Source organism: Nannospalax galili, unplaced genomic scaffold (assembly GCF_000622305.1).
Source record: "Nannospalax galili isolate Female #2095 unplaced genomic scaffold, S.galili_v1.0 scaffold538, whole genome shotgun sequence".
In the NCBI taxonomy this organism is placed as follows: domain Eukaryota; kingdom Metazoa; phylum Chordata; class Mammalia; order Rodentia; family Spalacidae; genus Nannospalax; species Nannospalax galili.
Window position 1 is genome coordinate 195522 of NW_008343842.1, and position 24034 is coordinate 219555.

General features: G+C 49.4%; 1 protein-coding gene across 2 annotated transcripts in view; it reads left to right on the top strand.

Moving 5' to 3' along the window:
• The window catches only part of Kcnk5 (potassium two pore domain channel subfamily K member 5), a 41647-nt gene that overhangs the window by 3650 nt on the left and 13963 nt on the right, over positions 1 to 24034 (top strand). The window contains exon 1 of one of the 2 annotated variants that reach the window (XM_029566951.1): positions 14334 to 14387. The exons of the other annotated variant lie outside the window; for it this stretch is intronic. Within the exon in view, the coding sequence (XP_029422811.1) occupies positions 14376 to 14387 (12 nt within the window). The 5' untranslated portion in view covers positions 14334 to 14375. Of the gene's footprint in view, positions 1 to 14333; positions 14388 to 24034 lie in introns of those variants that run through there. 2 annotated transcript variants of the gene reach the window in all.

The window sequence follows — 24034 nt, forward strand, 5'->3', positions numbered from 1 at the left end:
TTGCCCCCACCCCCCCCACCCCCGTCTTTGGCTACTGCCAGAGCATTACTCTAAAAGTGAACTGAGTTAATTGGTTCAGCTTGACTCTGCAATGCTGGGAAATTCTATTTTTCTGTTTCTTCTGGAACACGGCATTGACACACAGGCTTCTCCGCTGTGGCTGTCTGGCTGAACCCAGCACCACCTATGTCACTGAAGTTGTCTTGGTTCGCTGTTCACCACTCTGCATGGCTCTTTTTGAAAGACCCTCTTCCCCCCACCAAAGAGTATTGAGTTGAATTGTTCAGCCCATGTTAACCTTCTGTCTCTCCGGAGGAGGCTAAACAAGACAGTTTTGTGGACTGGACAAAATCTGCTTTCTGTCTTTGTCGCAGTGCTGGGGACAGAACCCAAGGCCTTCTTCCATCCTCCATGCCAGGCAAGTGCTCTCCAACCAAGATACATCCCCAGCCCCTCCAAACTTTGTGATATTCTAGGGCTTTCTATGTGGATCTCATTTCTTTATTGTTTTGATTACAGGGTCTCCCTGTAGCCCCAGCTGGCCTGGAACACTGTGGTAGACTAGGCTGGCCTTGAACTCACAGAGATCTGCCTGCCTCTGCCTTACAAGTGCTGGGATTATATCTTTTACTGACCCCAAATTATAAAAACAAAACTAGACTCTCATAATTATATCTGACCAAAATGCTTAAAATGAGGGAAATTGAGGTTTTGGAGAGAAAGTTCACTTAGCTTAGTTCTGGAGTACAGAGGGTTAATAACACACACACACACACACACACACACACACACACACACCTTTGTTTCAAGCCTTGGTGGAAATTGTAAAACTCACTGGTCTACTTACCCGCCTTTGTAAGTTAGAATACAATAAGTCTTTTGATTCTTGGGATCTTGGAGGCCTCTGCGTCTTTAGCTCCTAGCTCCGTCTTAAATTCTCACAGTCTAGGACTAGAGAGATGGAAAGTGGCTAAGTTGGGTTTTTGAGAGGAAGTGGAAGAAAAAGATTCTTTTCCAATGAATCTTTTTTTCTTAAGTTACAAAGTTGAAGGCTGCAATACCCCCTCTTGGGGAATGGTCAAGGGTGGAAATTTGCAAGTGTTGAGAGGTTCTGTGTGGTGGTGGAAGCTTATAGGAGGGGGCTGCCAAGGAGGTGATGATCCTGGCTTCTAAGTGTTTTTCTGGGGTTTTGCCCTATTTATAGTTTAGTGTTTAAAAGAAACACAATCCCCTGGTTTTAGATGCTGTGCTTGACTGGCCCTGACCTCAGGCCAAAGGCTTTCATCTTGAACTTGGCTGTTTGCTGTCAGATTGAGCTCAGCCTCTGAACTCTTATGTGTGGTTGGTGGGGAGGAGGGGACAGGGAAGTACAAAGCTTTGGGGAGCAGAGGAGCCAGGCTCTTGAGGGAGAACTCCTAAGAGATTGTAAGACTTGAGGTGCTATTCCTGGGTGGTACTCTAAGAACAGATGGGTTAGAACTGGGGCAAGGCAGGGGTGATCCAGGGAAAAGTGAGGCAGGTGACCATCAGAAAGCCGGAAAGCAGGTCCCCTGCCATTGTCCCCAGTCCCCTCTGGCCACCTGGAAAAAGGCAAAAAAGTATCTGTGTCTTTCTCAAAGTTGGCGGGACATGGACCGAGGACATATTGCCCTAAGCTGAGATTTTTCTGGGTATCACCGTGAGCAGTAGACTTGGAGATTCTGAGAAGCAGCGCTCTCTTGACAGTAGTACCTGGACCCGTAGTACGTTCTCACTAAGAGCTGGCTGCTACCGAGGTGTTCACTGTTCCATCCAGGGCGCTTGGGATCAGAAGTATTTGTGTTTTTACCGATTTGAGAATATCTACGTATACACTGGAGCTAACTTAAGGACTGGGCTCAAGTCCAAAGAGAAAATTCTTTTGTTTCATGTGCAACCTGCATGCACAGACTACGGGTAATTTTATGCACTGTCTTTAGTGCACCTGTGTTTTGACTCAGCAACAGTAAGGTCAGATATAGAATTTCCACTTGTGATACCATGTTGGTACTCAAAAAGTTTTGAACTTTAGAACATTCTGGATTTTCAGAGAGGGGATGCCCAGTCTATTCAGGACTGCTATTCCCAGATGTTCTGCCATTGGCCTCTCTGCACAGCTGGAGTGAACTTTTAAATGGTACTGCAAAGAATCAAGAAGATCTGTGTACAATTTTTAATTTTATATGTGTATGAACATGCATACTGTGACTGCTGTGTGGTGATCAGAGGACAGATTGGAGGAGTTGGTTCTCTCCTTCCGCTGTGTAGATTTCTCCTTTCACCTAGTGGGCCAAACTCCAGTTGTCAGGCTTGTGCCTCTCTGCCTTTCCCACTGAGCTCTCTTGCTGGCCCATGAAGACCTTTCTAGATCTTTCGCTGTTTGTAGTAGAATCTAGGGCCGCATGCATGCTAGGCACATGGTAGACCACTGAGCTGCATCCCCAGCCCTGACTTTTTTTAAATGCCAGGCATTGTGGCGCATGCCTTTAATCCCAGCACTCAGGAGGCAGAGGCAGGTGGATCTCTGTGAGTTTAAGGCCAGCCTGGTCTACAAAGCAAGTTCCAGGCTAGCTGGGGCTATAGAGAGACCCTGTCTCAAAAACAAAACAAAAAATCAAATACATAAATTATATGATTAGATAAAGCTAACAGCATGTGCAGGACATCTATGCTGAAACTATAAGATGCTAACAACAGGGGCTAGAAATATGGCTCAGCAGTTAAGAGCACTTGCTGCTCTTGTAGAGGACCTGAGTTTGGTTCCCAGCACTCACATCAGACAGCTCACAACCACCTCTAACTCTAGCCTCCAGGGAATCTATTGTTCTCATCTGAACTTTGAGGGCACCTGCACTCACATACACATACCTACTCACAGACAGACAGACAGACAGACACACACACACACACACACAATTAAATAAATCTTTAAAAAGTCAAATATACTATCTTCACTAATTTTCGATGTATAATTCAGTGTTAACTAGAACTACAGTGTTGTAACACAGATCTGTCTTAAGAGCTTTTTGATTTTTGCAAAACTGAAAGTTTCCCCATTAATCAAGACAGCTCCTTGACCTTTTCTGCTGGCAAGAGCCATTCTGGGTTTTTTGTTTTTGTTTTTGTTTTTATTGAGACAGGGTCTCCCTGTAGCCTCAGGCTGGCCTGGAACTCACCATGTAAGTCAGGCCTGCCTCTCCCAAGTGCTGGGCCATTCTGTTTTCTGTTTCTGTTCATTTGGCTGTCTCAGATAATGTCATCCAGGTTAAATCATGCAGTATTTGTCTTTTGGTGTATAAAGTGATCCCATTGAGTGTGTAAGTTCTTCAAACAATTAAAAAGTACACTACCATGTAATGCAGTAATCACATTTCTAGATCCCTATCAACCAAATTGGTTTGCATTCTCTTGTGCTGGGAACTGAACTCTGGGCCTGGCATCCACTAGGCAGCCACTGAGCCACATCCCTAACTGTCAACTGATTTTTTTTTTTTTTAAGTACTAGATGAAGCCAGGCATAGTGTCACATGCCTTTAATCCCAGCCCTTGAGAGGCAGAGGCAGGCTGTTCTCTGTGAGATCTAGGTCAGTCTGGTCAAAAGTTCCAGGAGAGGTGGGCTATGTGGAGACCCTGACTCAAAAAAAAAAAAAAAAAAACTGAAAAAGAAACAGAAAAAGAAAGGCACTGTAGTGCCCTTCTCCCCTTCCCCCGAAGTCCTCGGGAAGGTATAGTTTGCATGAAGGTCCTGCTGGGCCACAGCCATGGGATGTGAGGTGAGGGTCAGATGACCAAGACCTTCTGAGTTTAGCCAAGGAATTTGAACTCCATCAGATTTTTGCAATTTTCAAGTAGGGGAGTGGATAACATTACAGAAAGTTCTCTCTTCACAGCCATTTACAACTTGCAAACAGTGGAATACTCTACCCAAAATTAAATTTCCGTGGGTGGAGCCCTTAGCCCCATGAGTGTTCTGATAAGGGCGCCTCCTCCTTCCTTTGAACTTCTGATGAAATGGAGTGTGGCTTTTCCCAGAAACCCCATAGCGTCTTCAGCCTCCTCCTTTACCCCAGATTTCAGTTAGGGTGCCTCTCCCTGCCATGAATCCCTGTCTCTGTGGGAGGTCCAGGTCTGGGATGAACTATTCAGACACACACACACACACACACACAAACACACACACACACACACACACGCCCTCCCCCCCCACCAGTTTGACATTCCCCAACTGTCCCTTAGTGTAGGTTGGTGGAAAAGGCTAGGAAGGTGAGCTCTGCACATCTGCTTGAAGCGTCTACGTTGTTTTATGAGGCTTAACCTATATGACCCCCCCCAACCCAGACAGGGTCACAGAGGGGCCCTCCTTTGCTGGCCAGCATTTCTATGCAAAAACTGAAGGATCTTGATTGAGCCTTTGAGCTCAGTCTTGCTGGGGAGAGGAAATTGGACCATGGTGGTGAAGTGAGGGGAAATACAGGCCGAGGCGCTGAGTGATGGGTTGCAGATGGTGGAGGCTAGGAGGGAGGACAAGGGTCGCAGGGCTTCAGAGGTTTCCGTTCCCGTTTCCGGAAGTGTGTAGAAGAACCCTTTCTCTGGGGGACTGGGCTTTGATCAAAACCCTGCCTCTGTCCTCGGGGAACCCCTGATCTGTGGGAGAGCTGTAATATTTGGCTTTGGCCAGTATACCTGGAGTTTCCAAGTGTGCAGCGAAGGGAAATGGAGGTCTACGCTTGAATTTAAAGAGGACAGGGTTGGGCAGGGGTGTCCCATGAGCGTTCCATGGGCTTCTCATGCAGACATGGAATTCTACTTGCCCGAGTCTATACAACAAAGTAAAAGGCTGAGGTTCAATCTCCTGTCAGTTGAGCCTTGATCTTGTCCATGAGTAGTGGTAGAGGCAGAGGGCTGGAGATGACCAGTAGGGAAGAGGTCGTTACTAAGCACCTCCTTCGCCAATAGCTGGGGGGAACCACTGGCATGTAGCATCTCATGGAGTCTTTCTGCTGTAGGTACCATAGCCTCACAGCCAAGCAACAGAAAAGACACTGTGATGTTTCATCTACATTGTCAACAACATGGACTCACACCTCTGGGTATATCTAAGAGTATTTCCAGAAAGGTTGAGCTAATCAGTCAAGACCCATCGCAGCCATGAGAAAAGTGGCTAATAGAACCACAGAGGTTAAGTAGCTTGTCTGAAGCCTCATGATTAGAATGAGAAAGATTGGCACCCAGTCCCCACACTTGGAACATTATGCTGCCTTGAAGATGGAGGAAATGGGGCAAAAGGTTAAGAGGTGGGAAAATGCCAGGCATGTATGATGTCTTAAGAATCTCAGGGTGCATAGGGTTAAGCATGCAAGATGTTATTGGAGTGACTGGGAGCAAGTTGTCCCCTCCATGAGATGGAATATACCATTATCTTCATACATAGCCTGGGTGACTCGTACATACAAGTGATTTACTAAGTATCAGCTACTGTCCTATGCCTCTTTTTCTGGGCATCTTGTCCCTGACACCCTCCGTAGACCTCACCATGCACTGAGCTCTTAATCTGGAGATGGTGGCACAGGAGGATGATGCAACCCATCCAGTTCCTCCATTTAGGGTCACCTGTCATTTTCCATTTCTTCTAAGTTAACCCACAGACTTGCTTCCCCGTGGGTTATAGTCCATACTGCAAATGTGACATCGTCCTTCCAGTCTCAAGCCTTGTTTAAACCTTCCCTCTTGGAGACTCCCTGGGTCCAGATGGCCTCGGAGCATCCTTTCTACATGGTGGCCATGCAGGACTGGAGGCCACATCTGGGCCCTCCCTGGGGGCAGACAGTACCTGCCCTTTTCAATGCGCCATTGGTTGCCGAGGCTCTTTGGTTGGTTTTGCAATATTCATTCTTGTTCCTCCATCTAAATATTTAAGTTTCCTGATGAAATATTTAGGCAGGACTGTGTATTTCAGGAACTGTTGTCATATCCCCCGACCCCCCAAGTCCTACTGTGTAATCTGACTGAAGCTGTTTAGCCAGACCCTTCCTACAAGGAGAATACTTATCCTAAGTCAGGGAGAGAAGCTGTTTAAGGCAGGACTAGCCTGACTTGTATATCCTGATGGCTGACACTGTGGGTCACCAGGGGCCATATCTATAGGAGTATATACCTCAGGGCCCCTCCATTTATCTCGGTTGACCTGTACTTCGGGTTGGGGAAGGTATAGAAAACTGATAGAACCTGGTTCCCAGCCTTATCTGCATACTGGCTATGTGACTGTGGTTTTGACCTCTCCATATTCATCTGTTCATTGAAGAAAGATTGAGCTTTTAAAGTAGACCATAAGCATCCAACATGGGACCTCTCCTTGTCTCCAAACCTGTGGTCTGTTATGACAGTGGTGTATACCGTTCTGATAGAAGTCCAGTGAGGAGGAAGAAGAGGCCAGGACAGGTCTCTCACAAGATCAAAGCCAAGTGAATTCAGTTAGGCAGACCCACTGACTCTTGATTTTCTTACAGGCTTTGTGTTTTGTTGCTGTTGTGCGGTTTCATTTGTTTTTGTTTTTTGAGACAGAGTCTCTGTGTAGCCCCAGTTAGCCTGGAACTCTCTCTAGACCATGCTGGCCTCCATCTCACAGACATCAGCCTACCTCTGCCTCCCCAGTGCTAGGATTAAAGGCATTTGCCACTCAGGCTTTGAAAGAAGTGGGCACCATGATCAAAGTTTATTTGAGTTCCTGGGGTGCTAGGTAAGGACTTCAAGGCTTTCATTTTTATACATTGATATAGGGTAATTGTATTTGGGGGTGGGGGATACAGGCTGATAATTCGATCCATGTGTACAATGGATAATGGTCAAAGAAGGGTAACAGTGTTTCCATCTGGTCATTTCTTCCTGTTTGGAGCATTCAGTGATAATCGTGAAGTCTAGTCTTGTGCTGTGCTGTAGAACAGTAGAACTTGTTTCTCTGATGGTGTTCTTGTCCTATAATACACTGTGTAGCCTCCTGACCAGTCTGGCCTTGAACTTGTGATCCTTCTGTCTCGGCTCCCCAAGTACCAGGGTCATAAGCATGCACCAACTACACCCGGTTATTCCCTTCTTTGAGAATTTTTTTAAACTTCCATGTGAATGACAATGCATATTATCTGTGCCTGTCAAAAGCAGGCTTTCTTTAGTCCCTTCTGGGACTGAGTGATTTTGTTTTTTTGAGACAGTGTTTCCATATAGCCCGGGCTGGCCTTAAACTAGCTATATATTTGAAAATGTCCTTGAATTCCTGATCTTCCTGCCTTTACCTCCCACCCTGGGGATTATAATCTCAGTTTCCAGTCTATATAAGTCAGGGAGACCCTGAGCACCTAGTTATCCCAATTCACAGGGAGGGGGAGGTTAGAGGAGGATTGTACCTGTGAAGTGCAAACACGGTGGTCTCTAGTTCCCTGCCGTCCTCCTTAGAGATGAGACTGTACTAGGATAAACAGTTTTCCTGTCTGGATTTATTTATCTCCAGAGACCCTCCTGTGCCATCACTCCCATTCTCCCATTTCATAAACTTTCCCCAAACTTTTCCTGGGAAGCAGGAGGCAGCCTGCAGCAGGGTTGGTTGCCAAGTCCTTGTCTTCCGTCCCCTGCTGGGTGCTGGGTGGGAGGGAGACATTGTGGTTTCTACTTTCAAGGAACTTGAGAGCACAAACATCCAGGCAATGGATAAGAAGCACGGGCTAGGCACACACTTCTGGCTAAGGGCACGCACGCGCTCTCTCTCTCTCTCTCTCTCTCTCTCTCTCTCTCTCTCACACACACACACACACACACACTCTTGGAGCACATTCCACTGAGCCCTGGTCCTTCCTGCAATTTAGGGAATGTCTCCAGGCTGTACTGTGGGGAAACCAGGAAGGCAAATGTGGATCAACTGGGGTGGGCCACCCTTATGCAGGCAGGCTCCTGCCCTTGTTTAATCTAAAGAGCCCTTCCAGGAGGAGCGCCAGAAAGGCCAGCGCTGTTTGCACGAGAGGAGGTGGCTCTCGAGCTGATAGCACCTATGGCACCTATGGCGTGACTAGACCCAGACTACAGCCTACATTGGGCTTTTCCACCCCTGGGCCCACCCTGCAGGGAGGGAGCCCAAATGTTTGTAGGGTGTTTCTTACAGCCCTTGAGCCACCCCACCCAGTCTTCTAAGAGAAGTTTGCAGGTGCCGGGCTTGTGCCCACCCCACCCTCCACCTTGCCCTTTCCCTTATATTTGCTTGACAGCTTCATCCTGCTTTCTCTGTGGACCTGACCCTGGGAGGGGAATCCAGAGACCAAATGAACGCCATCCATTTGTTAGATGGGAAACTGAGGTCTGGCGAGGAGTAAGCTCGAACCAGAACTGTCTTGCAAAGATGTCCAAACTTTTGACATTGGGACATGACATCGTGATCTACAGATGTGTTGGGTTACATCCTTAACTGTCTTGAGATGTACAGACCCGAGGGCTGCAAGGTGAAGGAGCCTGAGAGAGCCAAGTTCAAATAAATCTAGCTATGTTGCTTGCAGGGTCTGGCTGTGGGCCTTCACAGGGCCATTTCTTAGCCTATTTCTAAACCTTTTAAATAAATCTGTGTGTATATGTGTTTGATATGTGTGTTTATGTATGCGTGTTTATGTGGGGGTGTCCACATGCTGCAGTGCTCATGTGGAGGTCAGACAACAACCTTCGGCGTCAGTCCTTGCCTTACAAGACCTTCCTTGAGACAGTTGTTCAGTGCTGCGTACAACAGGCTTGGCAAACCACAGGCTTCTGGAGTCTCCTGTCTCAGCCTTCCAGCACACTGCAGAAGGGCAGGGATCACAGACGCCCGCTATCACATCCGGATTTACTTGGTTTCAAGGGATCTGAACTCGGGTCTTCAAGTTTGCAGAGCAAACCATCTCCAGAGCCCTCCAAATCCTTAGAAGGCACCTTTAAGTCAAGAAGTTATTGATGGTATTTAGGGAGGGGTGCAGAGCTACTTGCCCTGTTTTCTATCCTAATCTGCCCAGCACATTCCTCCCTGTGATCTGAAATGCCATCTTTCCCACTGGTGTGCCTTTGTAGGAGAAAGTAAGAGATGTTTTCTAGGCCAGCTGGAGCCTAGGGCAGAAGGAGCAGACTGATGGACTGAGACCTCTACTCCCTAGAGACTTTCTCCAGCACTGGACTGCCTCATGAGTCTGCACCCCAGGAGTGCCGGTCTTGGAGGTAGTTGGAGGTGATTCATGCTGAGGGCTGCAAAGCTGAAGGAGGGAGCTTAGTGGTTATTTACCTGGTCTCCAGCCTCCTGGAGCCAGAGCCCCCAGGCTTCAGGAAAGGTTACACAATCCTCTCACGGAGGGTGGTGGAAGTGTAATCGAAGAGCAATTAGAGCTGAGGGTGGGGGTGGGGACAGTTCAGGAAGGTAAGGCTTCCTGGGAGCAGCTGCTTCCAAGGGCCAGGTCAGTTAGTCAAAGGTGGTCACCACCCCAGCAGCCTGGAATCTCAACGGTCAGGTCAGGGCCCCCAAATTGGACAAACCTCCTTGGAGGCCACCTTGCATGTGAGGAGGGGCATCCTGCATGCAGCCCTGCGTTGGCGGAACAAGTTTCCACTTTGACAGAGACTTCAAGGTTTATGTTCACTGCTAACAGGTGGCTTTGGGGGGAGGAGTACCATGGAGAGGCACAAAGAGCCCTGTGCACACTATGGGGACACTGCGGGTTGAATAACTTAGGGTCATCCAGGTAATTAGCGACTTGAACCCAGACCTCGCTGTGCAAGTTGCTTTCTCTCTTAGGGTCTTGCTAAGCCACAAGCTGCCACCTCTCTGGTTTGCTTTGGTTTGTATGCATGTGCATATGTGGTTTTTGTTTTGTTTTTGAGAATTTCTTGTAGTCCCAGCGGCTGGCTTTGAACTTATTTGTAGCTAAGAATGACCTTGAACTCCTGATCCTCCCTGCCTCTACCTCCAAAGTGCTAGAATTGCAGGCCTGTGTGCTGAACTCCTGATCCTCCCTGCCTCTACCTCCAAAGTGCTAGAATTGCAGGCCTGTGTGCTGAACTCCTGATCCTCCCTGCCTCTACCTCCAAAGTGCTAGAATTGCAGGCCTATGTGCCCACCACACACTCAGTTGGATGGCACATGGAGCTTCGGGCATACTAGACAAACTCTACCAACTAAGCCACATCCCCAGCCCTCTTGAGACCTGTGTCACTCCCAGCCTTCAGGAAGTGCCCTGAACACTGCTCTTAGTTCTGATACCCAGATACCACCATTTCCTGCCTGCGTAGACCATATATACACTTGTTTGCCGCTTTAGACATAAGAAAACTTTTAAAGCAGGAAAAAATGCAAGTGGGTGCCACAGCTCAGACCTGGAGCTGTCAACTGTGCCTCTGTATCCAGCCCCTTTCTCATCCCTATCCTCAACAGCCCTAAGAGGCCCTTGACCTTTGTTCACTGCTACAGCTTCTGGAAGGCCTGTGGGTCAGGGCACCCTGAGAAAGAATCAAGGAGCTGGCAGGGAGATGTGATTGACTGCCTCTTAGATGTGATGTGGCTTCATCTTCGTGTGACAGATGCCTCCATTTGACTTCCCCAGGGTTAGCCCCTGATGGGACACCGGTCAGTACCTGAGAGAGAATCACTTTAGTCTTCCTGCCATGGTTCATATGCCACCCAGACACTGCCCTGCTGCGGGTAGATAGGTTGCTGACAGATAGGTTGCTTCATAGCATGCTGAGGACGGGGTGGGGGAAGAGAGCTTCATGGATGTTTATTTTGGCCGGGGCACCCTTTGTGTCCACTTCTGGGTCCTTGCTGCCCCCATGCCTCCTCCCCTCCGCAGGATGGAGTTGGGCACCTGTCCGCAGACCCTGGAGTAGATAGAACGTCAGTCCCATACCTCCCCATCACTGCTGTTCAAATAAAGCTCATGTCCCCTGGGCTGTGGAATGCATCCTGCCAATGTTGGCTTTGGAAAGATGCCCTTCCCCTCCCAGCATCCCTGCCCCCTCCAGAACCAAGGGGATAAGTGCTGAGCCGGCTAAGTGGGGCAGGCTGGTGCAGGAGTGTCTTGTCAGCACCCCCAGGGTAGCAGGAAGAGGGAGGGTGGCCTGATTAATGGCTTTTCCACACTTCCTATCCTCCTTTCCCAGACTCTGATCCCAGACCTGTATCCATTGGAATGCCTTAGCCCAGTGAGCTAAACTTTGCCATCCATGTGTAAATACCTTATGTGCGGTAACAAAGTGACTAGGTTGGGGGCTGCCTCCCTTCTCTCCAGCCCTGTCAACATACCTTGTCTCTGGGATTTGTTTTGGCTAACCCTTCTCCCCACCTCTCCCCACAGGGTGCTCACCTTGCTCCCATTACATCCCCAACCCCGCACCCTGTAATAGGGTAATTATTAATGAATGGCCCGAGCCAGGAGGCTACAGAGCCAGGAGGCTGCAACCTCTCCCAGCAGCCTTGAAGCCCTGAGGCAGTGCTGTTTCAGCCCTCCCTTGGCAAACTTCAATGTGCCCACCTCCAATCCAGAAGATGGTCTAGCCAAGCTGTTCCCACCCAGCAAACATTCCCCGGCTGACCGCCCTTCTGCCCTGAGTCTGTGCTCACCCTCCTAGGCCTGGACACTCCATTCTATGGGGCAGGTCCATAGGTTACCAGTGAGTAAGTGCTTTACTACCTCCCTCTGAATGAGTCTGGGACCACCTCCCCCGGCCCAACTCCCCTAGATGTGCAACTTCAGAGTCATTGAGGACACTTCTGGGTTGTGTTCTAGAAGTTTCCTATTGCCATTAGATGTACTGAAGATTCACAGGGGTGGGTTTTGACACCTATCTGTAGAATGCCCTGGGGCATGAAGCTACATGTGGTCAAGTCCTCTGCTTGGTCTGTTGTGTGTGTGTGTGTGTGGGGGGGGTGTTTGTGTATCTTTGGGTTTGTTTGTTTGTTTGTTTATATGCACTTGAAGCTACATGTGGTCAAGTCCTCTGCTTGGTCTGTTGTATGTGTGTGTGGGGGGGTGTTTGTGTATCTTTGGGTTTGTTTGTTTGTTTGTTTATATGCACCTAAGCAAGCACTAGCCCCAACCTTCCTTGTGTCCCTATCTTAAGTTTCCCAGGATACTTGACCTTCCTGAAGCCAATTTCCCATCTCTGTCCTTAGGTCTTGCACATCTCTGCCCCCGGGATCTTTTCCCAAGGGTGTTTTGTTTTGTTTTGTTTTAAAGCCCCAGCTGACCTGGAACTTGCTATATAGACCAGGCTGGCCTCGCTCTCACAGAGATCTACCTGCCTTTACCTCCCGAGTAAATGCTGGGATTAAAGACGTGCGCCACCATGCCCGGCTTTTCCCCAAGCTTTTAATGGGTGTTTATTGGTATTGCCTCAGCCAGAGGCTTCAGTGTTCCCTCCACTGAGGGACGTGAAGCCTTCTAGCCTAAGTTGCCCCGGAAGGGGTCGTTTCCACTGAGTGGTTTTCAAAGCCGGTTTGAGGTGGGGAGTCACACCTCAGCCTGTACAAAAACAAGCAGGGGTTGGGGAGGTAAAGAAAGCAGGTGATTCAAGTGGAAAAGTGAACGGTTTTCTGCACTAGCGCTGAGTCACAGAAACTCAATTTAAAAACAGAAGCCAGGCAGGGCCGAGCTGGAGAGACGGGATTATTGATGCCTTTTTTTCCTCTCCTGCCTCTCACATTCTCTGTAATGCAGTTGTATTGTGTTTATAACAAAGAAAGAACTCAATTTCTTCCAGGGCTAAAATGCATGCATGTACTGTTCGCCAGTTGCAAACGGGCTGTTTTTAATGTGTCAGGAACAGAAAACAGGGTTTAACAGAATGTCCTCTGAAGACCAGGACCTCTTAAGTAGTCAGTGGACAGTGGACATGTACTCTTTCAGTTTGGCTACTAGAGTGTAACCTCCGAGGCAGCTAGTACTTGGGGTGAGAATTTTCTAGAACAGTGTAACCTGCTGAGCTGCAGTGCCGTGAGTGCCATGACACTGGGGTCTCGGAGCCTGGAATAAAGAGGTGGTCTGCACACCAAGAGGTTTGAGATCAGGCTGGGGAGATGGACCAGTCATCTCACCTGAGTTTGGATTTCTGTGCCCATGTAAAGGCAGACTTGGCAGGGTATGCCTGTAATTCCAGTGCTGGGGGTGGGCAGGAGGATTCCTGGGGCTTGCTGGCCAGCTAGCCTAGCCAATCAGTGAACTCCACATTCATTGGGAGACTTTTAAATAAAAATATTTTTATTTTTTATTTCTATTTATGTGTATGTGTGTCTGTATGTGTGAGTGCCACATGACTGCAGATGTCCATAGCTGTTAGAAGAGGGCGTCTGATCTTCTGGAGTCGGACCTAAAAGCTGTTATGAGTTACCTGACAGGTGCTAGGAAGATCTGCAAGCAGTCTTAGCCCCAGAGCCATCTTTCCAGCCCCAGGAGACCCTGTCTTAAAAAAATAAAGGAAGTGGGGACTGGAGAGATGGTTCAGTGGTTAAGGGCACTGACTGCTCTTGCAGAGGACCTGGGTTCAGCTCCCAGCACCCACATGGTAGCTAAAAATTGTCTGTTAACTCCAGTTCTAGGAGTTGGATGCCCTTTTTAGACCTCCGCAGGCATTGCCCAACTTGGGTCCAACACAGGTGCGCTTACATACACTTAGGCAATACACTCATACATATAAAATAAAAATAATAAATGGACTGTGATTGAGGAAGACACCCAACGTCAACTTGAGGCCTACACACACACACACACACACACACACTCACACTCACACAAGGTTTGAGACTGATCACCTGGTCTGATACAGGCCAAGAAGGGCACATAGCTTTCTTGCGCTGGTAGCCCACTCTTCCTAGGGTTGGTTGGTGTCCTGAGGAGGCCTGTGGGCAAGTGTGGTCCTGGCCCCTGTGTGCTTTTAGATCTACCGTGTCTCTTGGGAGCCCTGGAAGGCTTGCCCTGTGTTTGAGGTTAACAAGAAACAAGAGCTTCAGACAAGATATGAAACAGCTCAGGCCTTGTAGGTCATTTTAGACAAAGAGCTGAGGCTTGCTTGAGTCAACAGGAAGGTCCAGGGAAAACACCCCACTTAACTGGAGAGATTCAAGTAGGTTGTGCTTGATGTAGACTCTCCCAGAGGGACATGCCACTGTGTGCTTTTATTAATATGATATTGCTCATTGGAAGTCTTTAAACGAAAATGAATAAAGTTCAAATCGCATTGCTCAGTCATTGGCCATGTTTCAAGTGCTGCATAGTCACATGAGACTGTACAGATGAGAGATTCTCTTAGTGCAAAGTTCTGTTGGACAGTGTGCTGGTCAGTTTTCTGTTGCTGATAATGCAATACCACAAATGCCTGGCTGGGTAAGTTACAAAGAGGTTTGTTTTGGCTCACACTTCTAGCCTGAGGTCAGGGGGCTGCATCTGGTGATGGGCTTCTCCCTGGCAACATTCTGAAGTGGTACGTTGCGGCCCATGTTGAGAGGAGAGAGAGAGAGGAGAGAGAGGAGAGAAAGAGAGTCCTCTCATAAAGCTACCAGGATTCAGTCATAGGGGCTCCACCCTGATGATTTTACTCAGTCCTAATCCCTTCCCCAAGGTTCCAGCTCTGAACACCACGTTTGGATTAAATTTCCGCCCTCTTAACACCTCACCTTGGGGATTAGATTTCAGTTCATTAGGAGCCCACTCACAACATAGCTAAGCAGACAGCATGGGGGGGTGGGGGTACTAGAGTCTGGAGACTGGTAATTCCACACACCTGTGTATGCCTAGTCATCTTGCATGCCTGATCTAAGAAGGGATGGCAACCTTGGGGTGAGTGAGGATACCGTGCTGAGTCCACCCCAAGTTGAGAACACCCCCAAACTGTGGGTAAAGAAGGGGAGAGAGGCAGGCATCGTTTTTTAAAGGTAGTGGAATGTATAAGGGGAAGAGTGCCTTGGTCCTTGTTTATTCCTGTCTGGTTTTGTTTTATTTTTGAGACAGGTACTTACCGTGTAGCTAGCCCAGACAGACGCGTGATCTTTTTAAATGTATATGAGTGTGTCTGCATGTATGTATGTGTACCATGTGCATGCTTAGAAGAGGGTGTTGGATCTGGAACTGGAGTTACATCTGCCATGTGGGTGCTGGGACCCGAAAACCTGGGTCCTCTGTAAGAGCAATATGTGGTCTTCACTGCTGTGCCGTCTCTCCAGCCCCCTGCTGTCCTGTCCTTTTGAGCCTCAGTTTCCCAACCTGTGTTTGGGCTTCTTGCCTTTGCTTAGACTTGAAGGGAACCTGGAATGAGAGAGACTCGAGAACTGCCCTGGTCTCACTTGGTTTGTGCTATCTTTTTACATAACTCTACCATCTGCCCGCCTGCCTCTCTTTGGACCACAGATCTCCCTGGGCAGGCTGTGGCTTGCCCTTCCTTTGTTTTGCCCAGAACTGGGCACATGGCTGTGGCTCAGCAAATATTTAAGTGAGTGAGTCGGCCCTCTCCTGTCCTGAGTTGCATCTAACAGGGAAGGTCCCACCTTCTCTGGGTTGAATGGGTTGAGTGACCACACTGGGCCTGGGTGGGGTGCTGGCCCTTGGCTGGAGGTGGCATTTTCAGCAGCCAGACACAGCTGCTCTTTTGTGCTCTGGCAGATTTGAGTATAGGTGGGCCATCTAAGCAATTCCAAGAAGGTCCATCCTGCCACTGGCAGGAAACTGACCTCCAGGAGCAGCCATGGAAGCACAGTCTACATCCCTGCTTGACCCTCGGTGATTTACTTGGAGGCAGGGTTGCATATGTTTTCCGTTCAGCCTCCCATGACCAAACCCAGCCCACCTCTCCCCACAAGCCAGTCTGTAGACTCTAAGTTCATGAGTGAGGCACATCTGCCTAGCCTGGTGTAAAGCGCTCTCCGTTGACCCTTTTGCTATAACTCTGAGAGCTAGATCCTGGGAGTTTGTGGGGTGGTAGTAGCAGTCTCATTTTATAAATGAAGAAACTGGGAGTCTGACTCAAGAGACTGTGGAGTGATCGCCAGCACTGTGCAGACCTAAATGTTCACCTGCTAAGTAGGAAACCTGTGGGGTTACCAGTTGAACAAGCTGAGGGTTTTCTAATTTAATTTGTTTGTTGTTTGGATATAGTACCTCACTATGTATCCTGGGCTGGCCTTGAACTTGGGGATCCTTCTGCCTCAGTCTCTTGAGTGTTGGGATTCCATGCCTGCACCAACATGCCTGATATGGGAATGTTCTTGCTTAAGAGCACAGGATGGTGGCTCACACTTTATAATCCCAGTGCTCCAGAGACTGAGGCTAGGGGACCACAGGGTTTGAGGCCAGTCTGGGCTACACAGTAAGATCCTGTTTCAAGCAAATAAGAAACTCTACAGAACAACAGCAAAAAATAAAACAAAAACCTACAAGCCCTCTGGGAAGGAGACAGGGCAGGTGGGAGCTTAAGGCAAGGGCTTGCTTCTGGCCCCTTAGTTTTGCAATTCGCCTCTGTCTCTGTCAAGATCTTTGCGCTGTGCCAGCAAGAGTTTCCATTTCCTGTTGCCTGCCTTGTCCCTGGTCCTGGGCCCCAGGTTACGTGAGTGGGAGGTTTCTCCAGCTCCCACCGCGCTTCTCACCTCAACCCAGTCTTTCTGTCCTGAAAGAGCCAGGCTGTGTTTTTCCATACTCTTCCATACAAAGTAGCTCTGTGCTCCTTACCCCGTCACATCCCACATCTCATTCGGCCTGGGATGAGAGGTGGGTGGGGGACCGGTCATGCGTGGTTGAAAAGCAGAGCCAGCTATTCTGGGTGGGGAGGGACAGAGGCCACTTTTCCCCCACAATGTTTGGGCGTCCACTGTATGTCATCCCTGTCATCTCTGGCCAGAGCTCCTGGTGTGACTGCCGAGTTCTTGGATCAGAGAGGGAAAGCCTACATTTCAGGGTCAGGCTCCCCCTTGGAGCTTGTCCAGTGACTTTGGGGTTGTGGAACGTTACAGTCTTGGTTCTGTGACTCAGTCTTCTAGTAGGTTGAGTCTGGGATGTGGAAACCATTGAGGCGGAGAAGGTGCCATTCCTCCCCACCCCCACCCCCATCCACAGAGATCCTTCCATGCCAAAATGTCCATGCCCGGTTCCTGGCAGTTTCTTGTACAATTTATTCCAGAGAGGATGGAGGCCAGCTGTTGTCTGTCTCCAGCCAGAGACTGAAGTAGAGGAAATGGGCTTGGACCACAGCCGGGAGCGGGTTGGGGAGTTATGTTAGAGTCAGGCAATAAGGAAGGGTTTCGTGACAGGTGGTTGGCTCTCAGAGGAGGCTGTGGGGCGCTTTGTGGCAGAGACGGGGACAAGATCATACTTGGAGTGTGGATGGTTGACATCAGCCCCTCCGACAGCTCTTTGGGGACCAGCTCTGAGTGGGAATGGGGAAGTTTGTAACAAACAAGCAGGTAGATGATTTCCTGGGGTTAATACCTCACACAGCTTAGGACTGCCCAGTAGTTGGGCTTTTAGATTTTAATTAGTGAAGAGGTTTACAGTTTAACCACTTGGTCATCTTAAACAAATTATAATCAACAAGTAGCTTCATAAGCCTTTATTGTCAGAACCCCAGCCCTTGAGGATGGGTAAATTAGTTACTTATTACCAAGGCTGGGAGCCTTGGCAGAGGATTGTTAGGGGAAGGGAGGGATGAGCAGGTGGGGTTGGGTGGGTGCTTGCTAGGTTGTCTGAGGCATCTAAAGGATACAACCAGGTGGTATCAGCCACAACCCCTCTAAGGGTACAAGTATAAACTGAACGTAACATGTGGCAGGGGTCAGGGAGGCAAGAGCTGGGGACTTATTAGTGGTGGGGATGTCCAGCAAGGCGGCCCAAGGTAGGCACAGCTGTGCTCAGGGTAACAGGACTAGCAGGCACTGGGATCCGGATGCTGCTGGGATCAGTGTTCCTCCTTCCCATTTACTGGACAGCTGGAGGTAATGGCATCTGCCAGAAGATCAAGGGTCTTTAGCTATCTTGGGCATCTCTCATTTGGCCCCACTCTGCCCCTCTCCACCCTATCTCCATCCTCAGGAATCTGGTTCCGAAGTCCACAGGGCGCTGACTCACCAAGGCCAGCACCGCTGGGGAAGGGGAAAGGCACTGGGGCCTAGAAACAGTCATCACCCTCTGCACTTTGCATGCACCTGGCTGGGTCCCCCCAGACACCTCAGTTGGCAGGGTTCCTGACAGGCCGACATCCCAAAGACCCCATTATTTATTGGCTAATGTGGAGTGCTACTTAGTGCTGGGTTCTGCAGTGGGTTTAAGGCACAAGTGGAAGTCTGCCTTCTAAGCTCTGACCCATTAAAAAGACAATACATAATAGACCAGGTAAACATACCTGGCAGCATGGCAGGGAATGGGCTGGAGGGAGACAGGTATATGTGCTGGGGAATGGGGATGGGGATAGATGGGCTTCTGGGGGAGATGGTGGAGCTCAAACCTGATTGAAGTGATAATCGTGTAATCTTGTGGGTGCCTGCAGGAAGAGACCCAGCAAGTTGGACTGTTCTGATCTCTGGTCTTCAAGGTAGTGGTAGGTGGTAGGAAGTTGTGTCATACACCACATGCACCGATTCCCCCCGTTCCCCCCAGATCTAGGGTACTCCTCAGATTCCTTGTTCTGTACATAAAACAACCATGGCCACATCCACTTTTCTCTGGTACTCACTTCTAGAACATTCTGTATGCCCAGCACCAAGTGGGTATCATTTTCCACAGTCTACACGATAGCCAAATGGAACTGTGGTCCTATTTTCCAGATATGGAAAGTTAAGCATAGCATGGTGTCAGGGCATGTTCTAGGTGACCTGCCAGTGGGATTAGAGCCCAGGTGCATCTGCTCCAAAGCCGGGCTTTTCCCCTCTGCCCTTGGGCTGTTCCCAGGTCAGGACCCCAAACTGGACACTTGGGGTTTTGAAGTGGTCTCAGGACATATGTATCCAGTGGGGACCTGAGTTTCAGAGGCCAGGAAGCAAGCAGGCAGGGCAGACAAGCTGAGGGTGAACTAGGTCCTCCTTTCCCAGCAGCCATCAGTTGCCAGTAGCTCCTAGGTTAGGGGTGTACCCTCATGAGCCCCTCTCCCATCCGTTCTGGAATTTTTAACTGGCTTGATCTTGTGTAAGTCTTGTGCAGGCAACCATAGCTGCTGTGAGTTCATGTATACAGCGGCTTGTCATACCCAAAGGACAGCATTTCACAGCGCTCCTGCTCTTACATTCCTTCACCCCCTCTTCTGCAGTTTCCTGAGCCCTGCACCCAGGGGTACCTTCTCTTCTCCTCAGTTCTGGGTAGCATTCCCCACCCTCGTCCTAAGGTTGGGATTGGCTAGTCAGATTGGGACCCTCAGCTGAGAATTCAGAGCCATCTGATGACTTTGCCACCAGCTGTATGACCTCAACCATGTCAAGGACCCTCCCTGTAGATTCTTCATGTACAAATGAAAGAAGGGATATCCAGGGGTGTCTTTCTTGATCCCCCTGCAGGGTCTTGTGTCTCAGAGGGGGCCTGTGGGAGGGGAGTGACATCCTGAGAGTGTGGGTGCCTTCCCTGGGGTGGGAAGGAGGGAGATGCTGATTCATAGGCACCTTCGCTATGTTGTAGAAGAATGAGTACACGGGGCCAGAGAGGCCTGCCTGCCTGCTGGCCTGGAAATTCAGTTCAGGGGCCTCTTCGCAGAGCCCTAGCCTCCCTTAAAAGGAAGCTCCCCTTTCCCTAGTGACCTACACCCTCAGGTCCGCAGGCCTGTGGAGTCCCAACTGAAGTCGTTCCCTGCCTTCCCTCAAACTCACTGGGAGAGTGAGGAGACTCCTTTTTGGCACTGATCAGGGAAGAAGGATGCCAGGTACCTTAGGATCTGGATTTTGGGGGTGGAAAGGGGTCAGGGCCCAGCATCCCTGGCAGGGCACAGACAACTGCACAGAGCGGGTGAATTCCCCTCTTGTCATAGGCCTTCCCACGTGTCTGAAAGATGAGGTGGGGTGAATTCCCAGAGCATGGTGTGTGTGTTTGGGAGGGAGAGGGCCCTTTCCTGTTCCCCAAGGCCACTTCTCAGGCAGGCAGCTGTGCTGTGGGACCTTGAGCCCCCTGTGCCCGCACTCATGCTCAGGGATTTCCACCAACCCTCATCACCCAGCCCTCAAGGTGCCTCAGTGTTCTTCCTGACATCCCACCCTGAGCCCAGACCCCTCCATCGCTTCCCCGCAGCCCTCCTGGGTCGGCCAGTCCCTGCAAAGCTCTGTACTCATGGGAAAGGTGCTGGCTGCCAGGGGCAGGTGACCGTCCCAGGCTGAGAACAATGGGGCCAGGGCCACCTGCCTTGTTTTCTTTGTCCCTTCCAAGTGAGGACAGGGTTCCCAGGCCTGTGAAAATCGGAAACCCAGAAGTTTCTGCTGAAACCAAGCTCCCTTTTGGCACAAGTCTGCTCCCAGGAGAGCGAGAGAGCGTGAGACCTCTCGGTGCCTCTGGGCTCCACAGTGGCTGCTGAGAGATGGCTCAGGAGGGTGACCGGGGAATCCCAAAGGTGGATGGGAGGACAGTCAGTCACATAGAGTGCTGACTCTGGGGAGGGGGTGGGCAGGGCCTTAATCCCTTTGGGTCCTGGGCAGTGGTTTTGGAAATCAGTTGAGGGGGCTGGGGAGACGGCTCAGTCAGGAACGTGCTTAGGAGGACCTGAGTTCAGATCGGCATCTATGTAAACATCTGGGTGCAGCAATGTATATCTGTAATGGCGGCATTGGGAAGGTGGAGACAGGTGGATTCTTGGAGCTCTTTGGTCCGCCAGCCCAACTGAATCTGTGGGTTCTAGGTTCAGTAAGAGACTCTGTCTTAAAAAAATCAAGGTGGGCCGGGCGTGGGTGGTGCACGCCTTTAGTCCCAGCATTCAGGAGGCAGCGGCAGGCAGATCTCTGTGAGTTCAAGGCCAGCCTGGTCTACATAGTGAGTTCCAGGACAGCTGGGGCTACAGGGAGACCCTGACTCAAAAAGACCAAAAAAAAAAAAAATCAAGGTGGAGAGCAGTTGAAGAAGACTCTGGATGTCAACTTCTGGCCTCCATAGGCAACCTGCACCTTGACACACGTGCAAATTGGTAGAGGATAATTGTTACAGTCCCCTAGGATAGCTTTTAAATATCAAGGTCCTGGTCCAGACCCTGACAGTTTCTCTGTTCCTGTTTGTTTGTTTGTTTGTTTGATTGATTGATTGATTGATTGATTGATTGATTGATTGATTTACTTTTAGTTTATTTTTGTTTTGTTTTTGCTTTTGTTGGTTTAGTTTGTTTGTTTGAGACAAGTATCACTATGTAGCCCTGGCTGGCCTGGAAATAACTATGTACACCAGACTGGCCTCTGCCTCCTGATTTCTAGAATTAAAGGCACGTGCCACCACACACAGGTATGTTTGTTTTTGAAATAGCGTCTTGCTGTGTAGCCCAGGTTAGTCTGAAATTCTGAATGTAGTCCACACTGGTCTGGAACTTGTAGTCCTCTTGCCTCAGTTTCCCCAGATTGCAGGTGTGCATCACCATTGCCTAGCTTTGGGGAAACTATAAAAAAACAGCATCTACAGGTCTGGTATTTAAATTTTAAGGTGGTTCTGTTGGGTGGTCCAGCCTGGGCTCTGTCTTAGAGGCCTAGCACTTCTTCCCACCCACTAGCTAACCTTGAAGACGTAGTTCAAGACTTTGGTTATCCTGAATTGGTCACCTAGGGCTCAGTAAAAGACTTTTCAGTTCTGTAGTTTTTTTCTTTCCAAGAAACTGTGAAACTGGGCATGGTGGTACATACCTTTAATCCCAGTTCTCAGAAAACATTAGAGGCCAGCCTGGTCTAGATAGCAAGTGCCAGGCTACCCAGGGATATTTAGTGAGACCCTATCTCAAAAATGAAAAGAAAAGAAACCTCGTGTGTGTGTGTGTGTGTGTGTGTGTGTACATGCAGGTGTGTGGTGGCCAGAGAGTAACCTCTGGGATCTCCACACCTTGATCTGTGTCCTTTGACAGCTTTGATTTAAGATGGGCATGGTGGGGCATGCCTTTAATCCCAGCACTCAGCAAGGCAGAGGCCAGTCTGGTTTACATAGTAAGCTCCAGGCCAGCAGGGGTACAAGGAGATCCTATCTCAAAAAGACAAAAAAAACAAAAACAAAAACAAAGAACAACAAAAAATTGACAGTTGTTACCCTGAATCAGCCCTAACTGCAATACTAGCCTAACAAGTGCTTGTTGTTAGTTCTACAGAGAACCTTTCTATTCCCCATGGTGCCCCCACCCACCGTGGTCTTCCCACCCCAAGAGAGGGTCCTTGTTAGAGAACAGATGAACAGGGACAGCAAGTGGATTGGTGGCCAGTGGCAGTGGGACATTTTGTCACCTTGTGAAGCCGGACAGCTGCCACCTGGCCCCAGTCTCACTAGGGAGTGCAGGTGGGGAACCTGTCTGTGGTGGTACTCATACCCCATGGCATCCTGCTCCCCCCCACACACACCGCCATTTGCTTAGTTGGATGGGAAACTAGTAAGGGTGATTTATAGCTGGGAGCAGAAGGTGAGATATTCTTCTGAAGGATGGGGATGGGATGCTTTGTATGTGCCTCAGTTTCCCCCTGCCCATGACACATGACTGTCAGATGACCAGGGAATACCTGTGGAAACACGGTCCTTCCTCCATATGGCCCAAAGAATCCAATCAATGAAATGAGATAGGAATAAAAGGTAGACAGTGCTCACCAGACTACAGGTCCAGGCACAGGTTATAAACTCCTAGCCTTTCCAGCCCCATTCAGGGCTTGTCACTTCTTCTGGTCTAACCTCACCGGTGCATAGCCTTTGCAATCTCACATCTCTATAGGGTCTGTGGTCCTAATCTGCACAGACATGTGACGCATCATGCTGATGGTAGACATGCTTGGCCAGCCCTTGCTGGGTTCTTGATGCTTATCATGTGTTCAGAAGATAGAGAAATGGACCAAGTATTTTACCCAGATATTTGGTGCTAGCCACTGGGAGACCCTGTCCAGTTCAAGCCACATTGGGTCCTGCTGGTTCCATGAGGACAGCCTACATTTAAGACAACCCTGTCTGTCATTGCTGCAGTGGCCTGTCTGTGACCAGGCTTGAGAGTACTTGGAGAAGGAGGGGTTGGTCGGTAATCAGTGAAGTGCCCAGCTGGTAGTAAATATATCAGTCTACATTGACTTCTATATTCTTTTTCCTGTTCTCAGCATATCCATTCACTGCCTTTGTAAGGGTTTCCGGAGGGGAACAGATGTCCTTCCTGAAGGAAGGACAATCCTAGTCACCCCAGGGTATCCCCCAGCACTGCCGGCCGCTACTTGTTCTGTTGTCCTGTACACCCTCCTTGGGGCTCTTTCCGTCTCCTCCACATTTCATCCCTTCCTCCTGACTCCTTGCCTTCCTGGAGCCTGGTGATTCACCCTTGGTTGGAGGTTGTCAGTCTTTGCAGTCCAGCATCCAGCCTCATCCTGCAAAGTCTCTCTCTTTTTGGAGTTGACACTCCGGAGGACTCTCCATTTCCTGCAATGTTTAACATTTCCTTTTCGACTACCTGGAGCAGTGTCTTCTAGACCCCTCTATTCTGCAGTGGTTAAGAGCCACACTACCCCGGTTCACATCCCAGTTTCACCACCCACCTGGAGCAAAAACCTGCGCCCTCATCTTTTAAACTAGGCTAATAGTGGTACCAGCTTTATAGGGCCTAGCCTTGAACTAAGTGTTTTGAAAGACTTGAATCAGTGCCTTGCTCGGTACATGCTCAAATATCAACTTAGCACCTGTGCTGTCAGGTTTCTAGAAGGGCTAGGAGAGAAGACTGCTAAGTTTCAAGCACCTTAGGCACATGGCTTCCCAGGTCAGAGGGACCACATGAGCACAGAGGACAGGGAAAAAGGCAAGGCAGCCAGCAAAAGTACAGCGGTCCTGGCTCAGAGAACACTGTCAGTCTTTAGCCCTGCAGAGGCAAGGACAGA